The 26328-nt window shown below is 37.3% G+C and overlaps 1 protein-coding gene across 1 annotated transcript; it reads left to right on the top strand.

The window, feature by feature from the left end:
• Nucleotides 1-11993: 11993 nt before the first annotated feature.
• On the top strand, nt 11994-23250 carry LOC137031774 (NLR family CARD domain-containing protein 3-like). The gene is made up of 9 exons (XM_067403038.1): nt 11994-12112; nt 12409-12531; nt 12781-12897; nt 14432-14548; nt 14941-16815; nt 16990-17163; nt 17256-17429; nt 21528-21568; nt 21756-23250. The coding sequence occupies exons 2-9, from the start codon at nt 12482-12484 to the stop codon at nt 22283-22285; spliced, it is 3078 nt and encodes a 1025-aa protein (XP_067259139.1). The 5' UTR covers nt 11994-12112; nt 12409-12481; the 3' UTR covers nt 22286-23250.
• The last annotated feature ends 3078 nt before the right edge of the window (nt 23251-26328 follow it).

The following is a 26328-nucleotide window of genomic DNA, read 5'->3' on the forward strand; positions in this document are numbered from 1 at the left end:
CCCTAATGGAAAGGCCCTCAACAGTCAGAGCAGGAAGAGAACCATGCAGGGTTATTCTTTAAATTTTTATTTTTTATTGGAATGATGATTTAAACAAACTCAACAAAGAGTTTTATTAAACAATAAACTTTAGTTTTCAGACATTAAACCAGGAAGAATTGAAGAGTATATAATTTTTCAAATGCACATTATATTTACACATTGGTCTAAACAGAAATGTGCTTAATGAATCTGTCTTAAAAGCATAATTCATCATATAATACATCCAAAATGTAAAAAAAAAAAAAAAAAAAAAAAAAAATCCCACTTTTTTTTAAGATATTTGGCATATTTCAGTGTCAGAACGGTGAATTTGGCTGAAAGGCAATACGTTTATGTAACCTTTATCCAAAATATTTACACTCTTTTATATACTGATAATTCACCAGCAAGTATGAAAAATGTAGTTAGACAAATATATATTCTGCTATAAATGTGCTTTGACATTGAAGTCATTTTACCCTATACTTTGACATGGGAAAAAACACTTTATGAGATTTGCTTATTGCTGGCCAAGTATATTTTGGAAATTTTTGTTCAGTTTTAAACACATGCACCTTGAGCTCAAGGTGTTGAATCAAAACAGATCTTCTAAAAGGTATTGGTCCACTTCCTGAAGAATTGAGATGAATTTGGCTTTCACAGTGTCACACACGTCACTGGTCACTGGCCACCCAGGGGTCAATGAAACCCTCTCGTTGTTAAAACAACGCTTCTGGTGGCTGAACATGGCAGCTGATGTCAAGAGGTACGTGCAAGGGTGCAGGGAATGTGCCATCTCAAAAAGTCCACGCCACCTTCCCTCCGGAAAACTACAACCTCTGCCCATTCCAAATCGCCCATGGTCACACCTAGGAGTGGATTTCATCACGGACCTTCCAGTCTCCGACGGATGCACCTGTGTTATGGTGGTGGTTGATCGATTCTCAAAGTCATGTCGTCTGATTCCCCTACGAGGACTTCCCACAGCTATGGAAACTGCAGAGATAATGTTTAACTGTGTTTTCAGATACTATGGACTTCCCGAAGATGTTGTATCTGATCGCGGACCACAGTTTACCTCCCGAGTCTGGAAATCATTCTTCAAGCTTCTAGGTGTGACCGTAAGCCTTTCCTCCGGCTACCATCCCCAAACGAACGGGCAAACGGAGAAGAAGATCCTACCTTTCCTACGTACCTTCTGTCACAGTCACCAGGACTCCTGGAACCAGTTTCTGGTTTGGGCCGAGTACGCCCAGAACTCCCTCCGTCAGTCTACCACTGGTCTTACTCCCTTCCAGTGCATACTCGGCTATTAACCCCCACTGTTCCCCTGGACCGGGGAACCGTCTGATGTCCCTGCAGGGGATTAATGGTTCCAAGAGAGCGAGAGGGTTTGGGACTCAGATCATCTCCAACTAGAGGCTGACCTTCGACGTTCCAAAGCATCCAACTACCAGCCAGGACAGAAGGTTTGGCTGTCGACCAGGGACATCAGGATGCGCCTGCCCTGTAGGAAGCTGAGTCCCAGATTCATTGGCCCCTTCAGTCAGATCAATCCCGTCACCTATCAACTACAACTTCCTCCTGAGTACAAGATTCACCCTATGTTCCATGTTTCCTTGCTAAAACCTCACCATCCCTCTGTTCCTCTCCCCACAGAGCCTGGCGAATCCGAAGAACCCCCCCTTCCACTCATCGTGGACGACGGAGCAGCCTACCTGGTTCGAGACATTTTGGACTCCCGGCACCGTGGTGGTCACCTGGAGTACCTGGTGGACTGAGAGGGGTACGGTCCCGAAGAACGGTCATGGGTTCCCAGAAATGATATACTCGATCCAAGTCTACTAGAAGAGTTCCATGCCAGTCATCCCGATAGACCAGCTCCGCATGGCAGAGGCTGAACACCACGACGTCGGGGGCCACCTCATTCTGAACTGTTCAATAAACGATCCTTATATTCCACCAGTGTCTCCGTCCCCTTCTGTTTGTAACAGATCTCCTGAATTTTGTCATTAAAGACCTTTATATTGAAGCTCCTTCATCTACATGTGTTTCACAGAACCAACCCCTGACATTAACATATAATTTAAACATATATTAAAGTTTTATAGCTGCAAAATTCAAATTAAACTGTATTACAGACATGATTATAAATTAATAAATGATTATTATTATTATTAAATGAACATGTTTAACATGTTCAAGCAAAAATTGCAGCAAAATAATGCATTTAAATATTTTTTTTAATTGCATGTACACTCATAATTAAGATGTGGATTTGAAAATGCATTCAGAGCTGATCATGTCCTTCATGACCACAGTGTATCATCTTCTGATGGCAACAATTTTTTTCTTCTTTTTTCTAGAGTGTGTGAAAGAGGGGTTTAAACATCAGAGTTAGTTTTGGGAATAGAAATTATTATTATTAAAACAAAACTTGTCAGCATCCAGATGGACTACATGTTGTTTTATTAAAGACCTAGATTGATGCATAAACAACAATCAGAATGGTAAAGAGAGAAAAAAAAAATTACAACCATACTATAGCATGCAATAATCTCAGACAGGTTGTCTAAAATTATTTCTATGAGAAGCCTAAGTAACCTGTTGTAAAGCACCGCCGCTGTTTCAGCACTATAACATACACATGTTCTCTGCAAGGTGTTGTAACCATAAATACATGGTAATAATCTACAGGTTCTATCACTGACGGATGCGCATAAACTTCAGAAACACTGACACTGACATCAAAAGAGAGTTTGCACTGGCACAAACAGGCTCTTGAAATTCAGTGTCAAATATGTGAAATTTGAGTCAAATATGTGAAATCTTCTACAAACATGGAAACAATGCAGGAAACAAAAGACAAATGCATGTTAGAAAAGCTTTATTAATTAATTTGCACTTTTATCAAAGTTATCAATCGAACAAGATTAGCAAATGTTCTTATAGCAAGCTAGCTGATGGAGAAATTAATGCACATTGTCACTATTTTAGATAGATTGTACATGCAGTTAACTGGTTAATAGTAATATGACAACAGTATATGTACAGAATCAACGTCATTAAATGAGATTTGAGAGATTAAGTACCCTGACAGCAACATAGTGTGGCCCAGATCCGGCCCACATCTGTTACATGCAATAACACGTAGACCAGATATGGGCCGGATCTGGGCCAACACTATGTTGCTGTCAGTGTAAAATGTCAAAATGAATGTATATAAATGGTATTTGCATGCACTTGGTTTAAAATGCACATAATTAGAGCCCAGGGAACAGGTAGAATTTCCTTCTAAGGGTATTCCTTTCAATACATGGCAGCATGTGCACGTTCCTGTTCGCTAAATCGTGTTTTTCCATGCGTGAGATGACCTGTAAAACAAAAAAAACAAAAAAACATTTGAATTTAACAAGAAGTAAACACATTCATTTTATCTGAGCAACCCAGCCAGCAGAGCCATGTGGGGCCCAAATGGGTTTGACCTGGGCTATCTAACTGGGACCCAGCCAGTTTTGCACCCAGTTTCCATGGAGGCCCCACATGGGTTAGCCCAGATGAACTGAACACTGCTCAGTGTGCACACTACAGGCTGTTAAATGAAACACAGAAACATGCTGGAGTTAATGAGATAATTAGGTGATAATGAGCAGAATCACTGAAGGACAGAGAAACAACAAGAACTACGACTTCAGCCACAGCCTTCGATGAAATCAACTGAAGATAAAAGACATTAAATCTCTGAAGATCTGATTAAACATCTCCACAAACAGCTTTACCAGCTTCACTTATCACTAACCAGACTGACTTTATTTCTGACATTCATCTGCAAAAGTTGTTATTGAGAATTACCAGAGGTTTAGATGTTGATGATTTGTTGAAAATACGTTTGGTTTGATGTCACCGTGATCGAGGTCAGCACTTACTTCAGTTAGGCAGTTTGACTCTTAACTATAACTTTTAATTTTTTCTCTGGCTGTTTGTTATGGCAAGAAAAACAAGAGACAATGTGGTCGGCTGCTAAATGATAAAAATATAGTCATCATTTAGAGGCTTAATTCATTGATCTAATGACTGAACTTTATATGAGCAAAATGTGATTAACTTTGTGCTGGATCTTTCCTTGAATTACAACAATAAAATTGTTTTAATCAGAAAATTTGAAAAACACATTGTTCACTAAACACTTCAAACCTCCTGCAAGATTCACTTACACAGACATCAAGAATCAGCGTATGAATCTCAACAATAGTGACATGCTTCATGCTGCAATGCATTCTGGGAGCCATGGATGAGTTTTGTATGATGCACTCAGAATGCATTGCACCATGAAGCATGTCACCATTGTTGAGATTCATATGCTGATTCTTGATGTCTGTGTGCGAGTAAAACTCACAGGAGCCCAAAATATGTAAATGGTGTGTTATAAATCATTTGATGTTCTGATTAAATTCTATTATTCTCTTGCTGTAGAATCATAACAATAAAACAGAATTAATAACATAGTACCCGTATAAACCTCCCACATAATATCAATGAGTTATATATGATGATTATATTCTTATCATCAATCAGCTTACAGCATCTGATTATATTTTCTCTTGCTGTTCTCACCATAACAAACAGACACAGCTGTCAAGAGAAAAACTACTGTTAAAAAGTCAAGAGCCTGACTAAAGCACACACTGATCGCCACAATGGTAACATCAAATCAAACTATTACTTTCAAATAAGTAATCAACATCTAAGCCTCTTCTTAATTCTTAATACGAACTTCTGTAGATGTCTGACAGAAATAAAGTCAGTCTGGTTAGTAATAAGTGAAGCTAATGTTGTTTGTGGAGTTGTTTAATCAGATCTTGAGAGATGTAATGTATTTTATCTTCAGAATTAATTATAGAAATTAAAATTAAATTAAAATTATAGAAAAAAAAACATCTGTCATTATTAAAGTTATACATATTAAAGTTCCTGGCACAAAGTGTGGATGAACATTAAAGTATCTTCTTTTTTAACAAAATGGAAACAGTTCAGTTGCTTTAACCATTTCTACAGAATCTTTGAATATGACCAAAATAAACAGGTGTGAGCTACACATCAGTCTCATATCAGCAATCAGTGTTTTTGAGCACTTACTAGGGAGGCAGGACATAAAACAGACCATGTCTTTCTTGTACACAGTGCTGTCTGATTCAGGCGGCCTGTCTTGAATATACACATCTGAGCACTCTGAACAGAGACATTGTTATTGAGTACAAAGAGAAATGAAAAATAACAAAACAACCACTGAGTTTTATCAGTCATGTCGCACCTTCTCTGCTGGCTTGGATCAGAATAATCTTTGGTTTGTCAATCAGAGCAGGACAATTCACTGAGTTCAGATGGATGAAAATGTCGTCAACAAAGAAGTAATCACTGGAGTCACTGGCACCTAAAATGACATCTTTATTACCGCTTCTTCCCCCGTGAGACATCAGAACCACGAAGGTGCTGTCCGAGTCTTTATGGTCAGAACGTGCAGCAAAGTTTCTGACTGCAGCATATATTTCCTGTGAATTTTTTTTTTTTTTTTTAAGAAATGCATGTATGAAATGCATAGTACAATTAGATTTAAAGATACCCCAGCAGTGCATATTTTAGATCAGTTGATTTACTGTCTTGTTTGTTGATATTATAAGACAAAACAATACTGCAAGAAGCAATAGATGAATGAATAAAAATATATAACATCATATGAAAATGCAATGACGGAAGCCATTAAAACTGTTGCTGGATCAAAATCTGGAAAGAAAAAAAAAGGCTCCAGAAAAACATTTTTCAAACTAAATAAAAAAAACAGATATAAATATACTGTCACATGTCTCGTGTTTCTGTTTCCCCTGGGACCTAGTTTTCTGTCTGTCAGTTAATTATGTAATTAGTTTCCACCTGTGTTAATCATCATCCTCATTAGTTCCTTTGTTTGAGTTGTGTATATATACCCTGTGTCTTCCTCCATTCTTTGTCCGTTCTCGTTTATGTAAGATGTGTATCCCGTGTTTCTGTGATTAAAACTCTACTCCTTACCCTTTCTGTCGTCACTGTGCCTTTGATCTACACGCACTGTAACATATACATAGGGCTGCGCAATTATTAATCGCGATTAATCGTGCAAAATAAAAGTCTGTTTACGTAATATATGTGTGTTAACAGTATAATAATTATGTATATATGAATACACACGTGTATATTTAAGAAAATGTTTTATATATATAATATTTATATTTATTTATAATTATATATATATTTATACATGCATATATTCCTTAAATATATATGTATGTGTGTATTTATCGCGATTAATAATTGTGCAGCCCTGCATATACACTGCCAATTTTGAAGTTCTTGAGATCAAGGTTTGCTTTAGTTGAACTCTTGACCCTTTAGTCAAGCTCAACAAGCCAGAAAGTTTACATTAGAAATCAAATTAATATTAATATGCTTCTGGAGGCTTAACTGAAACAGAAATAGTTCATTAAAACAGAGATACTTTGCCTCATTTCTCTTATGTTTCAGAATTTTGTCCTTAACCTCTTAACTGTCACGATCCCACTGGTGGGACGCCTCTCAGCCAGCACACCCATGTAGGGCCCACATGGTTTAGCCCAGATGAAATGAACATTGTTCAGAGTGCACACTACAGGCTGTTAAATGTAACACTGAATCAGTGTTGGATTTAATGAGATAATTAAGTAATTAATTGAGTGATGATTGAGAATTAATGAAGATAGCTGCTGTTAACAAGAAGAATGAATGAAAGAAAGAGAAACAACAAGAACAGAAAAAATCGAAACACTAGAACTAGAACTGACTTAAGCCGCAGCCTTAGATGAAATCAACTGAAGATAAAAGAAGACATTAAATCTCTCCAGATCTCAGCAGAGGAGGATTAAACAACTCCATATACAGAAGCTCTTATTGAGAATTAAGAGACTGTTGTTGATGTTTTATTGAATTTTTTTTTTATGTTACCATCATGGTGATCAGAGTTTACTTTAGTTGAGTAGTTTGACTTGTTTTTATAATGTCAGGGTTTCTCTGGCTGCTGTAACTGAATTAGTTATGGCAAGAAAAACAAGAGAAAACTCAATCTGATGCTGTGTCTGCTTCATGATAAGAATATAATCACTGCACAGTGGCTTGATTCACTGATCTTATGACTGAGTTTAATATGAGCAATATCTTACTGTGTTTTATTGTGATTCATGTAAAGATCCAGCACAGATTTAATCAGAAAATCTGAATGAGTTTTAAAACAGATTGTATACTAAACACTTTGATCTTAATGCTGCAATGCATTCTGGGGTCCATGGATGAGTTTTGCATGATGCACCCAGAATGCATTGTGGCATGAAGCATGTCACCACTGTTGAGATTCATACGCTGATGGTAGATCTCTGTGTGTGAGGAAGTTTTGTTGGAGTTTGAAAGTGTTTAGTGTACAATGTGTTTTAAAATTCATTCAGCTTTTCTGACTAAAACGGTTTTATCATTGTATTTCTAGAAGAGTCAACACAAACTTAACATTTTATTCATATAAAGCTCAGTCATTAGATCAGTGAAATAAGCCACTACATGACAGTTATATTCTTATCATAAAGCAGCTGATCATATTTTCTCTTGTCATTGTTGCCATAACAAAAGCTACAACAGCCACAGTAAAACTAACACTAAAAAAAGTCAAGAGTAAAACTGCCTAACTAAAGCAACGACTGACCTCGATCATGGTGACATCAAACAAAACTATTATTTTCAACAAATCATCAACATCTAAAACCTCTGTTAGTTCTCAATAAGAGCTTCTGTAGATGAATGTCAGAGATAAAGTCAGTCTGAGGTGAGTTTCCCGAAAGCATCGTTAGCCAACTATGGTCGTAAGTCCCATTGAACTCTATTGGTAACGACGGAACTTGCGACCATAGTTTGCTTTGGGAAACGCACCCCTGGTTAGTAATAAGTGAAGCTGGTAATGCTGTTTGTGGAGATGTTTGATCAGATCTTCAGAGATTTAATGTCTTTTATCTTCAGTTGATTTCATCGAAGGCTGTGGCTGAAGTCATAGTTCTTCAGTGATTCTGCTCGTTATCACCTAATTATCTCATTAACTCCAAGACCAATTCAGTGTTACATTTAATAGCCTGTAGTGTTCACACTGAGTAGTGTTCATTTCATCTGGGCTAAACCATGTGCTAAACAAGGGTGTGCTGGTTGGGAGGCGTCCGACCAGTGGGACTGTGACAGTTAAGGGGTTAAACACTTGTTTGCAGAGAACAATGCTCTGTGGTCTGATCCAATCGGACTGGAGGGCTCCTCCTGCTCAGGCTGCTCAACTAAATCCATGAAAACATGTAATAAAAAACAAAACAGACAAATTAAAATATATATAATATATTCATATTTCAAATATATACACAAAGAATCTTAAAACTGTACCATTTCGTATATATATATATGACTACTATAAGACTACTACATGAATGCTTCACTAATAAAGTTATTTTTACCTTCTGCAAGTCTAAACTCAAGGTTTTGTGCATGATCCTTTTGTTTCATGTTTTGCAGCACTTTTACTGCAATAGTCCCAGCATTATCACTGTACTGCTGCACCATCTTATCCACGACTTCCTAACGATCAGCGTTCTCAATCTTACTTCGAGAAATAAGTTCAATCTCTGATCCTACACCATTCCACAGGTGCCAGATGAATACTTTGAGATCTTTATCCACAAAATTCTCAAGTGTGTCAATCATCAACTTTTTAGTTGTGTCCATTTTCTGTCACTATAGGAGAAAAAGGAAAAAACAGTCTTGACTGATCTGAGATCATCATAAAGTGACTGTGCTCCTTAAACAGTTCACTTAAACCACACAGCAAAATCCCCAGTGTTAAATGAACACCCAAAGTGTACATATGACTCCATCTTACCGGGTGTTAAAAAGTAACACTGAAGCAGTGTTAAAGTTAATGAGATAATTGATTGATGATTGAGTGATGATTGACAATTAGTGGAGACACCTGATGATAATAAGCAGAATCACGGAAGAAACAACAAGAGAAAAAGAGAGAGACACAACAACTACAACTGACTTCCAGCCATTAAACATTATTACACTTATTATTAACCAGTTTGATTTGATTTCTGTCATACATCAACAAAAGTTCTTACTGAGAATGAACAGATGTTTAGATGTTAATGTTTTAATGAAATTTAGTTTGAAGTCACCATGATGGTGAAAAGCATTTCCTTTAGTTGGACTCTTGACTCTATTTATTAACATTAATTTATCTCTGGCTGCTCCAACTTTGTGTTTGTAGAGCACATTTGTTATGGCCAGAGAAACTCTGATCTGAGCTGTGTTTCCCAAAAGTGCTGTGAGCCAAAGTTGATCAATTTAGGTTTACAATGCTTTGGAAAGCACAGTCATAATGGTTATTTTCTCATTGTGAAATGGCCAGATTCATTGGTGACATCCAGTATTAACTGGTGATATAGATGTTATATTATTTCTTTATAGTAAATCTCTGTTAGCGCTTGAGATCCAGCAGAGCTTTTATAATCTGAAGGGTTTTTTGAAACACACACAGACATCAAGAATCAGCATATGACCCTCAACAATGGTGACAATCAAACAAAGTGCTTCATGTTGCAGTGCATGATGGGAGCCACCAATCAAAACTCATCCATGGCTCCCATCATGCATTGCTGCATGAATAAATTATGCAGCTGAATTGTCCTGTAATTTTTGTAGATTGTTCATGTTTGCTTTTATTTTTCTGTTGTTTTGTTGTGACAGTAGCTTGTTTTGTGATGTTCAGAGTTGATCTGTTTGTCAGTATTTTGTATTTATTTATCGTCACCGTTCTTGAGAATCAGATGCTGATTCTTGATGTCTGTGTGTGTTTAAACACTGAAGCTTCAGTGCATAATGTATTCTTAAAAAAAGGAAAAAATAAAGTCATACTATTGATGGATCTCAAGCTGTAAAATCACAGGACTACAACCATTAATACTAAAGCTACACTTCAAGCACCCAGTCAGATAATTAGACTCTAAACGACATCAGGCCATCACATGATCATTTTGTCGTGACTGTATCATATTTTCTCTGACTATAACAAATGTGCTTTACAAACACAAAGTTGGAGCAGCCAGAGAAAAGTTAACAATAAAAGGTAAAGAGTCAAGAGCCCAACTAAAGCAAACGCTGACCTCTTTCATAGTGACTTGAAATGAAACATTCATAAAACATTAATTAACACCTTTTTTCTCTCTTTCCTTCAGTGATTCTGCTTATTAACATCAGGTGTCTCCACTAATTGTCAATCATCACTCAATCATCAATCAATTATCTCATTAACTTTAACACTGCTTCAGTGTTACTTTTTAACACCCGGCAAGATGGAGTCATATATACACTTTGGGTGTTCATTTAACACTGGGGATTTTGCTGTGTAGGTCTGTATCTGTCACAGAGACGAACTCCGTGATTCCCTCCTCTGACCATCAGAGGGAGCCCTCTCCCGAATACTAACACACACGCACCACACACTACATTTCCCATAAGCCCATGCCTTGGACTGATTGCTGCAAAAGCTGATACCCATTACCCGGACTATAAGAGACACTCTCACACACCAGCACATCATGAAGTCTTGTTTTGCCCCGGTGAACATTTCTGAGCGTTACTATTCTGTCTGTCTGTCTGTCTGTCTGTCTGACTGTCTGCTGCTGATCCAGTTTGTCACCCGTTATCGACCCTTTGCTGCCTGCCTCTGACCCTTGCCTGATACATTGACTAGTGAGTGATGTCTGCCTGTCTTGACCAACTGCCTGATATCTGACCACGATTCTGCCTGTCCCTGTTATTCCTGTCTGCTCCTGTTTGACCTTGCCTGTACGACTACCGCTGTTCTTAATAAAAGCATGCAAATGGATCCCTGCCACAGTGATGATTCGTTACAGTATCATGTAGTGTGCTATGCCGTATAATGTACTTCATGTAATAAGATTTCACTCCGTACGAAACTTCAAAAAGCACTTCTTCTCTGCTGTGAAATAGTGGTGTATGTTACAGTTTTTGCACATCACTTTGGGTGTTCCTGCACATCCAGGAACCCTGCATCTTCCCTTCTTATAATACATTGTGGCCAATGAGAGGTATTGCCCAAAACATCCTCGAAAATTACCCCTTATCGCACAACTTTGCCCTGAGGCAACAAAAACAGAAACTGAATTTCTTAACATGCAAAATAAAAAAAAACTTCATAAAACCTGGCAAAAGGCTTCTCTACACCTTCATACACACACACATATTTTTTTCGCCATTATGTAGTTTTTGTAAAGAAACCGAAAAAAATGGTACACTTATTCTTCAGTTATAATTAAAGTATTTTGGTCCCAAATTTCTATTTTTAAATTTTTTTGACTTGTTTTACAAGTTTGTTACTATAACTGATGTAATGGTCTTGTTTATGGATTGTGATACTGGTTTAGTGAAAATGGATAATATAATTAAACGTGTTCTATTAGGGAAATATCATATACATAAAGCAAAATGTATATCGACTGTACCAAATGGTAGACTATTTTCCACTGATTTTAAAATTTTTTATGACTCTCTAACATCAATACAGAACAATCGAAAAGCTGTTAAGACATCTAAGCTGTTGAAAAGGATACTTAATGAAATAGAAACATGATATAAGATACAGAATGTTGATTTAATTGTTTTATATATAAATATCTTTGTATTCCCCTACTGTTGTTTCAATAAAAAATAAAAAAATGTTCCTCAGAAATCTACGGGTGACGTCACCGACACTATCCATATTTTTTTACAGTTTCATGTTTGAACCACAGACTCACTGAGATTGTGATGACGCTCTGCGCCACTAGAGGGAGTAAGTTTGTGTTATATTAGTGCAGTTATAAGAAAACATGACGTCACCTGGTAGAAACGAAAGTAAAAGTGTAGAACAAGAAGAGACGCCATTCCGAGGCTTTACAACTGTTTTTACTGTGTGGATATTTAAACTGTCGCATATTTAGTGGTAAGTTCAGATCTTAGGCTATACTTAACGTAGCTATGTAGTAATATGAAATTAGCTGCTCTTTAGGTTTATGTTCTTCTTTACATGGGTTTTAAAACACAAATCATTATATTTCGCCATTAGATTCCAACCAAATTGGCGGAAACGTTGACAACATGCATAAATTACTTTTGATAGCTTGCGATTTAGCCTATATAGATGAAAAGTGTCTGCTAAATTAATAAATAAGTGTAAATATATGGCACATTCAAGTTCTACAGCTTGTGCTCTAATTATTTATTTATTTTTTCTCTCAGCATCAACAGGAAGGAGAGACAGAGATCAGAATCTCCAGATCCCAGCGGTGTGTCTGTGAAGAGCAACGCATCTATGAACGAACCCCATAGATTCAGTGATGGACCAGTGACCTCTGACCCCAGGTAAGACACTGGGCATTTTAGCATTGACAGATGCTTTTATTCAAAGTGTTTTATAGTGCATTCCAGAAGCCTGCAGTGGCTGAGTTGTTACTGTCTCTATTGGATGAACTCTTTGTATTGCTTATTTGTTAATGGCTTTAGATGAAAAGTGTCTGCTAGAATAATAAATAAGTACAAATGTTTGGTGCATTCAAGTTAAACAGTATAGCTACTGAAAATTCAGTTTTGTGTGTCTTTTGTCAACTTCAGCAGGAGGAACAGACAGAGATCAGAGTCTCCAGATCCCAGCGGTGTGTCTCTGAAGAGCAACGCATCTATGATGGAACCCCATACATTCAGTGATGGACCAGTGACCTCTGACCCTCCGTTAGTATTAATATTGTTGTAGTGCATCTCAGATGAATAATTATTTTAATGGAAAAACTCAGTGAGAATACAAACAAAAATCTCAGCAACAAAAATGAAATACCACTAAATAATATCCAAAAATGGAGTATGCAACACATGAAGAGGAGTGCAAAAATCATATCTAGTAACTAGGGGTGTGACGAGACAGGTAGCTCACGAGACGAGACGAGACACGAGATTGAGTTCATGAGAACGAGACAAGATTTTTAGCAACATTTTTGCGAAATCCTCAATGAGGAAATACATGACTAAAAATATTCTGCAGGTTAATTTGAAATGTTTGAACTAATCATCTTGTAATGAATGTCATTTCAGTTCTACTTTCTTAGTATGAATTATCATATGCAGTAAAAGACCACAATACTCAAGTACTGTAAAAGGTTTTGCTACAAACTCAACTGACTGACTTCTCTTCTGTATGATTTCATATTCAGTCTCTTCAGACCTTACTGTACATTATTTATTAATCTTTGTTAATGTTAGTTAATAAAAATAGTCATTCATTGTTAGTTCATGTTAGTCCACAGTTTGCAAATACAAATCTTGATTTTAATAATGTATTACTAAATGCTGAAAGCAACATTAAGATTAATAAATGCTTGAAGTATTGTTCTTTCTTAGTTTATAACTAAAGTAGTAAACTATTGTTAACTAATGAAACATTATTTTGAAGTGTTACCATAAAAATTAATAACAGTTTTCTCTTAGTCATATTAAGTGCAACCATAATCAAAGTCCTCTCACAATATTCAAAGTGCAAATAGAGACGAGAGTTTTCTTCAAGCATGATACAGAGCTGAGAGATGGTTACAACTACACAGCCCAGCCTAAGATAGCTTTCATATTGGGAAATATTTGCATGCATCAAGGAGTCGCTTTTAAAATGCAGGGTATTGAAATCATCATAATTGAATGCGCGCTTGTGTTTACTTTCGATTTCGCGATTGCGTGTAACTCTGTATAAGGATCAGTGGTGACCGTTATCCGGCTGAATTAAATGCTTTTTATTTCTATAAAAACCAAAGCAACAGTGTAGGCGTAATGCAAATGTAGCGGTGGCATATTCAATCCTAATTTCACCCTCACACTCTGCCATGGCAATATCACTCACGAGACAGCTTTTCACCTCAACGAGAAATCACATTTTAATCTTTCTTTTTGTCTTCTTCCTTTTTTTTCTCCTTTTGCTTTTGAATCATTCTCACAGTATTTGATGTCATACGTCTATTTTTTTCACCATTTCTTACCTTCATCTCTTTTCAAGCACATCCTTTGATGTGGAACAAAAGCACAATTTTGGAACTTTGTATTATAGCAGTTCTCATGTTACTGTCTCAGTTGGATGAACTGTTTGCATTGATTATTTGTTAATGGCTTTAGATGAAAAGTGTCTGCTAGAATAATAAATAAGTACAAATGTATGGTGCATTCAAGTTATACAGTTCAGCTTGTGCTCTTAAATTCAGTTTTGTGTGTCTTTTGTCAACTTCAGCAGGAGGAACAGACAGAGATCAGAGTCTCCAGATCCCAGCGGTGTGTCTCTGAAGAGCAACGCATCTATGATAGAACCCCATACATTCAGTGATGGACCAGTGACCTCTGACCCTCCGTTAGTATTAATATTGTTGTAGTGCATCTCAGATGAAGAATTATTTTAATGGAAAAACTCAGTGAGAATACAAACAGAAACCTCAGCAACAAAAACGAAATACCACTAAATAATATCCAAAAATGAAGTATGCAACACATGAAGAGGAGTGCAAAAATCATAGTAGGCGTAATGCAAATGTGGCAGTGGCATATTCAATCCTAATTTCACCCTCATACTCTGCCATGGCAATATCACTCACGAGACAGCTTTTCACCTCGACGAGAAATCTCGTCACATTTTAATCTCACACCCCTCGTCACACCCCTACTAGTAACCAATATATTTCTGATGGTATTTAATGGTCATTCTAATGACTGCAATAATGACTGCTCCTTTCTTTTTATTTACAGCATGGTGGAGAAACAAGGGCTGATCAGATCTGTGCCGTATTCTACTTCCCTCTATCAGGACAAAACTGAAGCAGTCCTGCAGAACCATGTACTGGAGACCAGAGACTTGCAGAGAGTAATAGACCAGCACAAAACCAGCATGAAGAACAAATACAAGAGATTATTTGAGGGAAACAAACTCCAAGAGAATGAAACCCTCCTGAACAGGATCTACACACAGCTCTACATCATAGAGGGAGAGAGAGAAGGAGTGAATGAAGAACATGAGGTTTTACAGATGGAGAAATCAGCAAGAACACAACATTCACAAGACACTAAAATCTACTGCAATGACATCTTCAAAGCCTCACCTGAACCAGGATGTGAGGAGAAAGACCAAATCAAGACTGTTCTTACTAAAGGTATTGCTGGAATCGGAAAAACCGTCTCTGTGCAGAAGTTCATTCTGGATTGGGTTGAGGGAAAAGCCAATCAGGATGTAGATTTCATGTTTGTGCTTCCATTTCGAGAGCTGAACTTGATCCGAGATCATCAGTACAGTCTTCACAGACTTCTGCTGGACTTTCATCCTGAACTTCAAGATCTGGACTCAAAGATTTATGAGGAGTGTAAAGTTGTGTTCATCTTTGATGGTCTGGATGAAAGCAGAATGACAGTGATGTTTTCAGATGCTCAGAAAGTTTCTGATGTGACTGAGACTTCATCTGTTGGTGTGTTGATGTCAAACCTCATGAAAGGAGAGCTGCTTCCCTCTGCTCTTATCTGGATCACCTCCAGACCAGCAGCAGCCAATCAGATCCCCTCCAAATACGTCAACCGTCTGACAGAGATTCAGGGATTCAATGAGCCTCAGAAGGAGGAATTTTTCAGGAAGAGAGTCAGTGACGAGCATCAAGCCAGCAGAATCATCTCACACATCAGAAGAGCAAGAAGCCTCCACATCATGTGCCACATACCTGTCTTCTGCTGGATCTCATCCACTGTGCTTCAGAAGCTCCTGAAAGAAGATCTGATTGCAGAAATCCCTCAAACTCTGACTGAAATGTACATCCACTTTCTGCGGATTCAGATCAACATGAGGAATCAGAAGTATGAAGAGAGAGATCCAGAGAAACTCCTGCAGTCCAACAGAGAAGTGATTGTGAAACTTGCTGAAGTGGCTTTCAAACAGCTGATGAAGAGCAATGTGATGTTCTATGAGGAGGACCTGAGAGAGAGCGGCATAGATGTCACTGACGCCTCAGTGCGTTCTGGGATTTGCACTGAGATCTTTATGGAGGAATCTGTGATTCATCAGAGGAAAGTCTACAGCTTCATTCATCTGAGTGTTCAGGAGTTTCTCGCTGCTTTCTATTCATTTTATCATTATGTAATGAAAAATGTTGACTCATTGCAGTTTTTGGATGTAATTCATAGTCTTCATAGGGAAGCAGTAGATAAAGCCCTTGAGAGTGAGAATGGACATCTGGATCTGTTCCTGCGGTTCCTGCTGGGCATCTCACTGGAGTCCAATCAGAGACTCTTACAGGATCTACTGACACGCACAGAGAACAGCTCAGAGAGCATCAGGAGAACCACACAGTACGTTAAAGAGAAGATCAATGTTGAACATGGACTCTCCCCTGAAAGATCCATCAATCTGTTCCTCTGTCTGCTGGAAGTGAAAGATCAGACTCTGTCCAGAGAGATTCAGGAGTTTGTGAAATCAGACAAACACTCAGAGAAGAAACTCTCTCCTGCTCACTGCTCAACAATCGCCTACATGCTTCAGATGTCAGAGGAGGTGCTGGATGAGCTGGACCTCAAGAAATACAACACATCTGATGAGGGAAGAAGAAGACTGATACCAGCTGTGATCAACTGCACAAAAGCCCTGTGAGTGTTTAATCATCTCTTTACTAATTTCTAAATCTACTTACATTTTTTGTTGTTGTTGTTGTTGTTGTTGTTGTTGTTGTGCTGCAGATTATTTTACGAGAGTGAATCTGATATTATATTATCAGTGTGGAAAAGTTACAAATTTGATATTCATATGCTGCTCTCTTTCAGACTTTCTGGCTGCAATCTCACTGCCCTGGATTGTGAGATTGTGTCATCAGCTCTACAATCTTCAAAATCTGTCCTGAGAGACCTGGACTTGAGTAACAATGACCTGCAGGATTCAGGAGTGAAGATTATTTCTGATGGACTGAAGAGTCCAAACTGTCAGCTGGAGATACTGAGGTTTGGGTTCAATATGTTGATTAATGATTATTAAATAGTTAGTGTTCCATACTTTAAAATTTCCTCCACTTTACTGTCTTGTGTGTCTGCAGATTGTCTGGCTGTATGGTGACAGAGGAAGGCTGTGGTTATCTGTCTTCAGCTCTGAGTTCAAACCCCTCACACCTGAGAGAGCTGGATCTGAGCTACAATCACCCAGGACAATCAGGAGTCAAGCTGCTCAACGACAAACTGAAGGATCCAAACAACAAACTGGAGAAACTCAGGTATGTGGGACAATGATGACTCATACATGTCTGTATGCGATTGGTGTCACCTAAGAGGAATCATTTAACAAATGTTTTTGAAAATCTGTTTCTCTGTGAAAATGCTGTCCTCCAGTTATTTTTACAATACAGCAGAATTCACTAATTTGTGGCATAATGTTGATTCTTACAAAAAATAATTTTTAAAAATTGTTCTTATTTTGAAGGTTACAGTGAGGCACTTACATTAAAAGTGAATGGGGCTGATCTGTAAATGTTAACCCCTTAAACCCGAAGTGTACTGCCAGCAGTGCATCCCCCCTCCCCCTTGCGAAAAAAATCTTAATCAAATTACAGAGTAGAATGCAACAAGCATAATTGTTTTCGGGTTTGAGTAAACTTGAGCGAGTTTTTGAATGTGAAGCCCCCCAGACCCATAGGTATAATATACGGATGCAGCATTTATGTCACGTTTTCGCACGTAACTTCATTAAACATGCGTAGATCGTGGAAAATGCACATCATTATTTACAGCAGATTTTCATAATTAAAAGGAGCACAAACTTACCACAATCCGTCACTTAGATCTAAATAAAACCCCACAGATGCACATATAGCTAATTAAAAAAATAAGGTAACTGTCACGCGGCGTTTTCACTTGTAACTTTGTGAAACATGATAGAAAACATGATAGATGGTAGAAAACATCATTAATTACAGTGGATGTTGAAATGAGTCCAAAATCAACATAATCCATTGTGTCAATCACAAATATTCCTCACGAAGTGAGGTAGCATATTTGGCTAAAAACATGTCTCTCATCTTTCTGAGATGCAATCGTGTTACTGGACCTGTCCATGCTTGTTTTCCAACATCGTTGCAAATATTTTGGAAGCTCTACCAATTTTATATTAGAGTCAGGTCTAGCAATGCCAGACCTACCTCTATATTTGGGCAATGCGACGAACCAATCGGGTGGTGTGCGCAGATGAATTGCACTTTGATCTTCAAAAAGTTGAGAAACTCCATGGACATTGGAGTTGAGAAAAAAAACAATGATGGGGTGGGCTAATCACCCCGTGCATAGAGACGCGACACATTTATATAAGTTGTGCGTTTTGCCCCAGAGCGCAAGGCTATCTTGGTTCCAAATGCTGTAACTTTTGATTACTTTATGCTATCACCACAAAATCTTATCCAGGTGCAGCTCACATGTAGAGGAACTTCACAATAAATTATTAAATAATTATTATTGACGAAAAATTCTAAGAATTATCCTGCTACTAGTTATTGCATGTCAAATAAGAAAGATATCTAAAAATTCCTGTGAACACACTTATTTTTGTCTTTTATCAGCTGTTTCTCAGCATGAGAATGTCCAAATGTAATACAAATTTATTTTCTAAAAGAGGATCAACGTATAAGCTGTTGAAAGTTTCTCCATCCACATCGATCCATCATAAACATATTCCACACAGCTCTGGGGGGGTTAATAAAGGCCTTCTGAAGCGAAGCAGTTAAATCCATATTTATCAAGTCATGAAGTAAAATATCTAGTTTCCGCCAGACCAACTTCCGTATTCAAATTACGAAAAAAACAGAACTGGCGTAGCATCAGTTAAGCTTTTTCTGTAAGTTGAAAAGGGAAGGCATAGGATGTAGCGTAAGCTTTTTGAACTGCAAGAGTTTAACACATTCTTACGAAAGGTGGTCTGGCGGAACCTAGATATTTTATTTCACCACTTGTTAAATATGGATTTTGTTTTACACAAACACATCGCAATAATCGCATTGCTAAGGCAATAATCCAACCATAAAAAAGACAGTTCATAAATAACATACAAGTTTAAAAGAAATAATGTTTGAACTTGAAATTCATTTTTGTGGTTATCAACATTATGGCACAAATGCTGTCAGTTGAGCTTAACTTGTATTGAAGCCAGAATATTCCTTAAAAAATAAGATTAGCCATGTTTCCACTGTCGGGCCTTTTTTGGCTCGCTGAATAATTTGGTCCAAAGCAGGCCAGCTCGGGCTTGAGGGAGTGGTTACAAACAAAGTTTTATCTGAGTCTAGAGACAGCAGCACCACGGATGATTTCATATACCAGCTAACATCAGCATTAAAGACTTAAAAAAATTTTTAGCTCAAAACTCACTTTCAGACAGCAGTGAGTGTTTGAAATAACTTTTGTTTGTGATTTGATGTGGATTCTGATCACCGTATAAGGCAGAAATATTTATATGTGATGCAAAAGACTATGTGCACTAACCATTAACATAGTAAGCATGGTAAATATGACCGCTTGAAGAAATCAGACAAATCATACACCGAAAAAATGGCAGTGTGGAGGTTGTTGAATTTTTAAATATGCATTTCGTATTTCCTATATGATTAAGTTATGTTTTTATTTTTAAAATTAAGTTATTATTTAAAAATAATTGAATCTTGTACAATTTATTTATTGTTTTAGGATGTTCAATCATTTAAAATTAGTCATGTTAAAGCTAAATAAAGTAGTTATGTTTTCTCTGGAAACTCCGCCCCCTTTACGTGCTTTGTGAAGCAAAGTCCAGCTGCCGCAAATCACCATTTTGACTGTCGCCGTGGACGTGATCATCTCGAACATGCCTACATCCTTCGATGAAACACATTTAATCTCTCAAGATCTGATTAAACAACTCCACAAATTCTACAAAACATTACCAGCTTCACTCATTAATAACTAGACTGACTTTATTTTTGTCATACATCTACAGAATTTCTTATAACAATTAACAGAGGTTTAGATGTTGATGATTTATTGAGATTCATTTGAAGTAACCATCTTTGAGGTCAGTGTTGGCTGTCGTTGGGCTCTTGACTTTATTGTATTGGTCAAAGTGATGTTAGGCATCATTTAGTGACTTGATTCATTGATCATATTCAGAGTTTAATCTCTGATGAAATGGTTGATGCATTATTTTAGAACTGTGATTCTACAATATGAGATCCAGCAATCAGATAATATGAATTGTTCTGCGTCGTGCTGACTCAGACATCAAGAATCAACGTATGAATCACAACAATGGTGACAGTTATTTTTTTTAAAGCTTAATGCTGTGATGCATGCAGGGTACTAACTTAGCAAAAACTTCATCCATGGCTCCCAGCATGCATTGCAATGTCACCATCATTTTTATTTAGACAAAAGTCATGTTAATTAACATGAAGTCATGTGACAAAATGCATAAATACAACATATAAAAATAATGTGCATTTGACATACATAAATTAGGCAGCCAGAACGTAGATAAATATGTGCAACCGGTGTACATTTTTTGTTATGTTAATCCAACACATTTTCTTTTTCAGTGTATAGGCTATCACAATCATGTATTTATTTTATCTGTCAGTACGTCTCGACGCTTTATACCGGACTGTCTGATATCCATATTTAGCACCACATATATCATAAAGGCATCTCTGGTTTCTCTGACTGAAAATATAACTGTATCGTGACTGTCACTGGAAAAAGTGCTAAAACTCCTCAGGTTGTAAATTTGGTGGAAAATTTGTATAAATGATCATTTTTCTAAATGTGATGTAAACATACTGTCCTGTGATTACAAATAAACAGAAACAGTGGAAATAGCGATAAATACCACTTTGTTTCTGTGTGACTAATGTGCAATCTTGACACAAATTAATTCATTATGATCAATGTATCACATATTATTGTAAAACTGTGGTTTAGGTTTTAAATCCTAACTGCAAAAACATAAACTACAAAAATGCCAACAAACGGCTGTTTTTATCATGTTCATCTTGCTAGTTTCCAGTGATTTCTTTTATTTGTTGGTGCAATGATGGGTTTGTGTAACGACAGTGACATTGTTACAGAGAAGAGTGTTATGGGCGGGTTTTAGTGAAGCGCTGCAGAGACATCCATTTGGGACATAGCTTAATGCGGGAAGGTTAAAAATGTACTCTTTAACACTTTGCTCTGGTCAATCAGGTTAAAATATATAATTTAATCACATTTCCTCACACCATGGTACTACTTTATCAATTTTACAGAATAATAAATCCATTTGAATCCATTAAACAGTTTTGTTCTTGTATATGTTTATGTCTTAGTTTGGACCATGGAGGGCATTTCACACCGGGTCTGCGAAAATGTAAGTCCTCACAGACACAAACACAAATCTGTCCATATTTAATGAGGTCAGAGATGTTCTGATCTGGACCCCACACACACACACACACACACACACTTACTTTAGCTATCTAAATGGGCACATTGCCTAGACTTTAGTTGTATTTACACATCTCCTTCATGTAGTTCTCATCTCTCTTTGTGTTCAGATGCCTGTGATCTCACACTGGATCCAAACACAGCACACACTCGACTCATCCTGTCTGAAGAGAACAAAAAAACAACATGTGTGAAGGAGCATCAGCCGTATCCTGATCATCCAGAGAGATTTGAGCTCTATGAGCAGGTTCTGTGTCGAGAGAGTCTGACTGGACGCTGTTACTGGGAGGCTGAATGGACTGGATGGGGTCATGTAGCAGTGACATATAAAGGAATCAGCAGGAAAATTGGGAGCGAATGTCGGTTTGGACTCAATGAAAAGTCCTGGAGTCTGAACTGTTCTGATGAGATTTACTCTGTTTGGCACAACAATAAGAAGACAAATGCTCCTCTTCCTTTTTCTTCATCTAAGAGAGTAGGAGTGTATGTGGACGTGCCGGCCGGCACTCTGTCCTACTACAGGGTCTCTGACACACACACACTCACACACATATACACATTCAACACCACATTCACTGAACCCCTCTATGCTGGCATTGTGGTTTATCCTGATTCTTCAGTGTCTCTGTGTCAGATTTAACAACCTGCTGTGATGAACCTAAGAGACACACATGGAAACACATTTCAACATCAGAGCAACAAAAAACTTTTGATTTAACTCTGTACAATATCAAAATGCAAATCAAAATTAAATATTAAAAGGAAAGATTTATTAACCTGCCTGTCGTGACCAACATGTGCAAAGGTGTTGTTAATAAAATATTCACTTAAAATCTCAGAGATTCTTTGATAAAATGTTTTAGGTCAAAGGAGTTCAGCTTGCAAAATAGTTTGGGAATCCCTTTGTTGTATTATATCAAGAAAATGCAATTACCCTGCCTCTTTGTTTAGATTTTGGATGTCTGTTGCTACACATTTAGCCAATGTATTCAATTTTAGGCATTGCTTACAATATTATTGTTATTTATATGTGTTTGTTTCTAAGAAATGTTATACTGCATGGCCAGAGATGTACAGTTCCCACTGAGCAAATTACGTCCAGAAGACGTCTTTTTCAGGTCTTGTCTCAGGTTGAAAAGACGTCCACTGAGGGGCCAGAATGAAATGAGAATGAAATTGTTTTTATGACGTCTTTTTTGGACGTCTTCTGGACATCCGATATAGACGAACACGCACATTCACCAAAGGAGAAAAATCACAATTTTTAAGCCACCATCGTGGAGATGAGTGTTTGCTTTAGTTGGGCTCTTGACCCTTGCCTTATTAATATTAGAGTTTGTTTGGGCAGTTAACTGAGTCATAACAGCCAGACAAGCAAAGAGAAATGATCAGGTTATGGTTATGGTTTCACATAATCATTATTTGACCTGAATCACTGAACTCATCTAGAGCCCAATCTATGAGTTACAGCAGCACTGTGATTCTACAGCACAAGATCAGCTTTATCAATGCGATTCACATGATTTCAGCAAAGTTGTGTTGAACAAAAAAAAAGCTTCTAATTTAGGCACACACAGACATCAAGAATCAGCCTGTGAATCTCAACAGTGGTGACCATCAAAAAGCATGTTGCAGTGCATTCTGGGAGCAACCAATCAAAATTCATCCATGGCTCCCATCATGCATTGCTGCATGAATAAATTATGAGCTTAATTGTTTTAGTAATTTCCTTTATTCTCATATTTTATTTTGTTCTGTTTATGTGACTTTAGTAGCTTGTTTTCTAATGTTCAGAGTTGATCTGTTGATCAGAATATGTTGCTTGTCACCGTCATTCAGATTCACAGGCTGATTCTTGATGTCTATGTGTGCCTAAGAGAATTCCTTTTTTTTTTTTGCTCAGAACAACTGTTTGTGCTGATCTTGTGCTGTAGAATCACAGTGCTGCTGTAATCAATAATGTAAATCTAACTCAGAGATTGGGCTCTAAATGAGTTCAGGTCTAATAATGATTATGTGAAAACATAACCAACACCTGATCATTTCTCTTTGCTTGTCTGGCTGTTATGACTCAGTCAACAGCCCAAACAAACTCTAATATTAATAAGGCAAGGGACAAGAGCCCAACTAAAGCAAACACTCATCTCCACGATGGTGGCTTAAAAATTGTGATTTTTCTCCTTTGGTGATTGTGCGTGTTCGTCTATATCGGATGTCCAGAAGACGTCCAAAAAAGACGTCATAAAAACTTTCATTCTGGCCCCTCAGTGGACGTCTTTTCAACCTGAGACAAGACCTGAAAAAGACGTCTTCTGGACGTAATTTGCTCAGTGGGGTATTGTTTGTGCCTGTCCACGAAAAGGAGGAGCAGAACTGGATTGCAGCACACAGAAATGTGTGTGGTTCTATGTGTGCGTGCTCAAGGACACAGATAACTGTGGTTCTCCTACAACCTTATAAGGACATCAGCCATCTTGGCTGAGTTTACTGGAGTTCAAGGACACAAAAGCCAGACAGCTTGCACCTGCGAGGCCTTGAGAAGGATCTGGGAAACTTGACGATGAATAAAATGAATAAAAATGTGCTTCATGTGGGAAGAGCTAAATGAACTAAATGAACCTCCAGGTTTTATTCTACTAAACAACTGATAACATGACTGAATCAATCTAACTTCAGTAGATTGCAGTAGTGAAAGTAACAGGTGAAAATGTCTCTTTACTGTAACATCTGCACAGTGTAACACTGGGTTACTGGTTTTCTTCAATAAATCTTTACTCATGGTGAATCACTTTGACTGTCACGTTACATCTGTGAAGTTCAGCTTGAGACTGAGAGATTCAGACACTAAACACTGAGATGATGCAGTGTTTCAGTGTGTGTATAAAGCATGTGTCTGTGGACAGACGTCACACTCTCACATTGTCTGTTCTTCTCCATTTCATGTGTCTTTCTGATTTCTCAGTCTGTTTTCATTCTTCATCTTCACTGGTTCCTCTCTCATGTCCTGAATGGATGTGTTGTTGGAGTCTCTGCTGCTGGACGGGGGTCTCTGTGAGTCTGTGTATCAGCTCAAACTAATTTAATTCTTCTTTTGCCATGTTTTACCCCAGACAAATGGGGAGGGGAAAAAAACATTTTGAATGATGATAACTGATCCATTTCTGAAAGCTCTGATGATATTAAATGGATTCTCTGTATGTGTCGTGATGATACTGTACAGTAATTGAGAACATCAGAACACATGCTGATCAAGAAAAGGGATGTGGGGAAAAAAAATATCTTAAGCCAAATTTTAATGTTGGCTTGATAAAAATAATGATTTTTAATCAAGATCATGCTTTAGCTATTATTTAACTTATTAAACCACATGATTTTTTTCCTTGTGTTTTGTTCCTTTTGTTTCATTTTCATTCATACTGTCTGTGTGTGTTCAGTCAGCACAACTGCTATGGTAATTTGATGCTCTGCGCCACTAGAGGGAGCGCGATTTTACTTTTTACTTTTTTACACTCTGATGTGGACAAATTAGATAAGTCCAGTGGCGCAAAAATGGGGTATGCAGTATATGCAGTGCATAAGGGCGCCGCACGTAGGGGGGCGCCATTGTGCCAAAACAATTCTTTGAAAATCTTTTTGAATAAAATTTAAAATGAATTTTAAAATTATGTTTGTTGAAAAATAATGTTTGTTTAGCATTTTAAATGAGTAAAACATATATTTTATTATATCAAGTGAAATCAACTGCTCACCATTTCGACATACAAGAGCCGTTGCTCTGTTACAGTCACATGTCCAAAATGGACAGAGGAGGGAAGCGGTATGGGGCGCAGAACAGAAAACGTGAAAAAGTGTCTTAAAATGAGGACATCAATGTCCAAGTGGATAACAGCAATTGTCTTTGAAGAATGGTCCGCTGAATCATTGATTTTACTCGGTTTGTTCAATACAGATTCAGAAATGAAACACTGCTGTGAATTGCTTGGAGACGAACAGTTCTGCTTTGTCTTTATAGTCTCATTGGCAAAATTGAACAAAATATGTTGTCTAAAATAACACAATATAAACTTACTGAACTCTTGTATAAAATCAGTATTGCATTTGCATTTTGCACTTTGCACTCTTTATATTTGGGACAAAAACAGCACTCATGTAATATTGCACTCCGTTACTTTTGTGATATTGCTTAACTCATATGATTATGAAATTGTAAACTTCATTTATTATAAAAAGAAACAGAATTGAGTGTAATTTAAGTGTTTGTATATAAATAAGTTAATTTTAACCTTCAATATTATAGTAAAGTAGTATAAACTGACTCCCATATGCAGAGGTGGAAAGTCCAGGGGTCAGAAAGTAAAAGTCCTGCCATATTTTTATTCCACCCACTGAAGCATTAATGAGATAAATAAGTGTTTAATTGAGTGATGATTGACCATTATTGAAGACACCTGATGATAACAAGCAGAATCACCAAAGGAGAAAATCACAATTTTTAAGTTACCATCATCGAGGTCAGGGTTTGTTTTAGTTGAGCTCTTGACCCTTGACTTTTTAATACTAGATTTTGTTGGGGCAGTCTTAGCTGCATTAAAACCAACCAGACAAGCAAAGTTCAAAGATGATCAGGTGTTGGTTATGTTTTCACATAATCATTATTTGACCTGAATCACTGAACTCATTTAG

The sequence above is a fragment of the Chanodichthys erythropterus genome, chromosome 12, assembly GCF_024489055.1.
Source record: "Chanodichthys erythropterus isolate Z2021 chromosome 12, ASM2448905v1, whole genome shotgun sequence".
NCBI classification, from domain to species: domain Eukaryota; kingdom Metazoa; phylum Chordata; class Actinopteri; order Cypriniformes; family Xenocyprididae; genus Chanodichthys; species Chanodichthys erythropterus.

What these genes read in the sequence shown, in the direction of transcription:
- LOC137031774 (XM_067403038.1), top strand. Translation starts at nt 12,482, where the DNA reads ATGAACGAACCCCATAGATTCAGTGATGGACCAGTGACCTCTGACCCC. An exon ending in CCAGTGACCTCTGACCCTCC is followed by an intron (nt 12,898 to 14,431) that starts GTTAGTATTAAT and finishes TGTCAACTTCAG; the next exon opens with CAGGAGGAACAGACAGAGAT. An exon ending in ATCAACTGCACAAAAGCCCT is followed by an intron (nt 16,816 to 16,989) that starts GTGAGTGTTTAA and finishes GCTCTCTTTCAG; the next exon opens with ACTTTCTGGCTGCAATCTCA.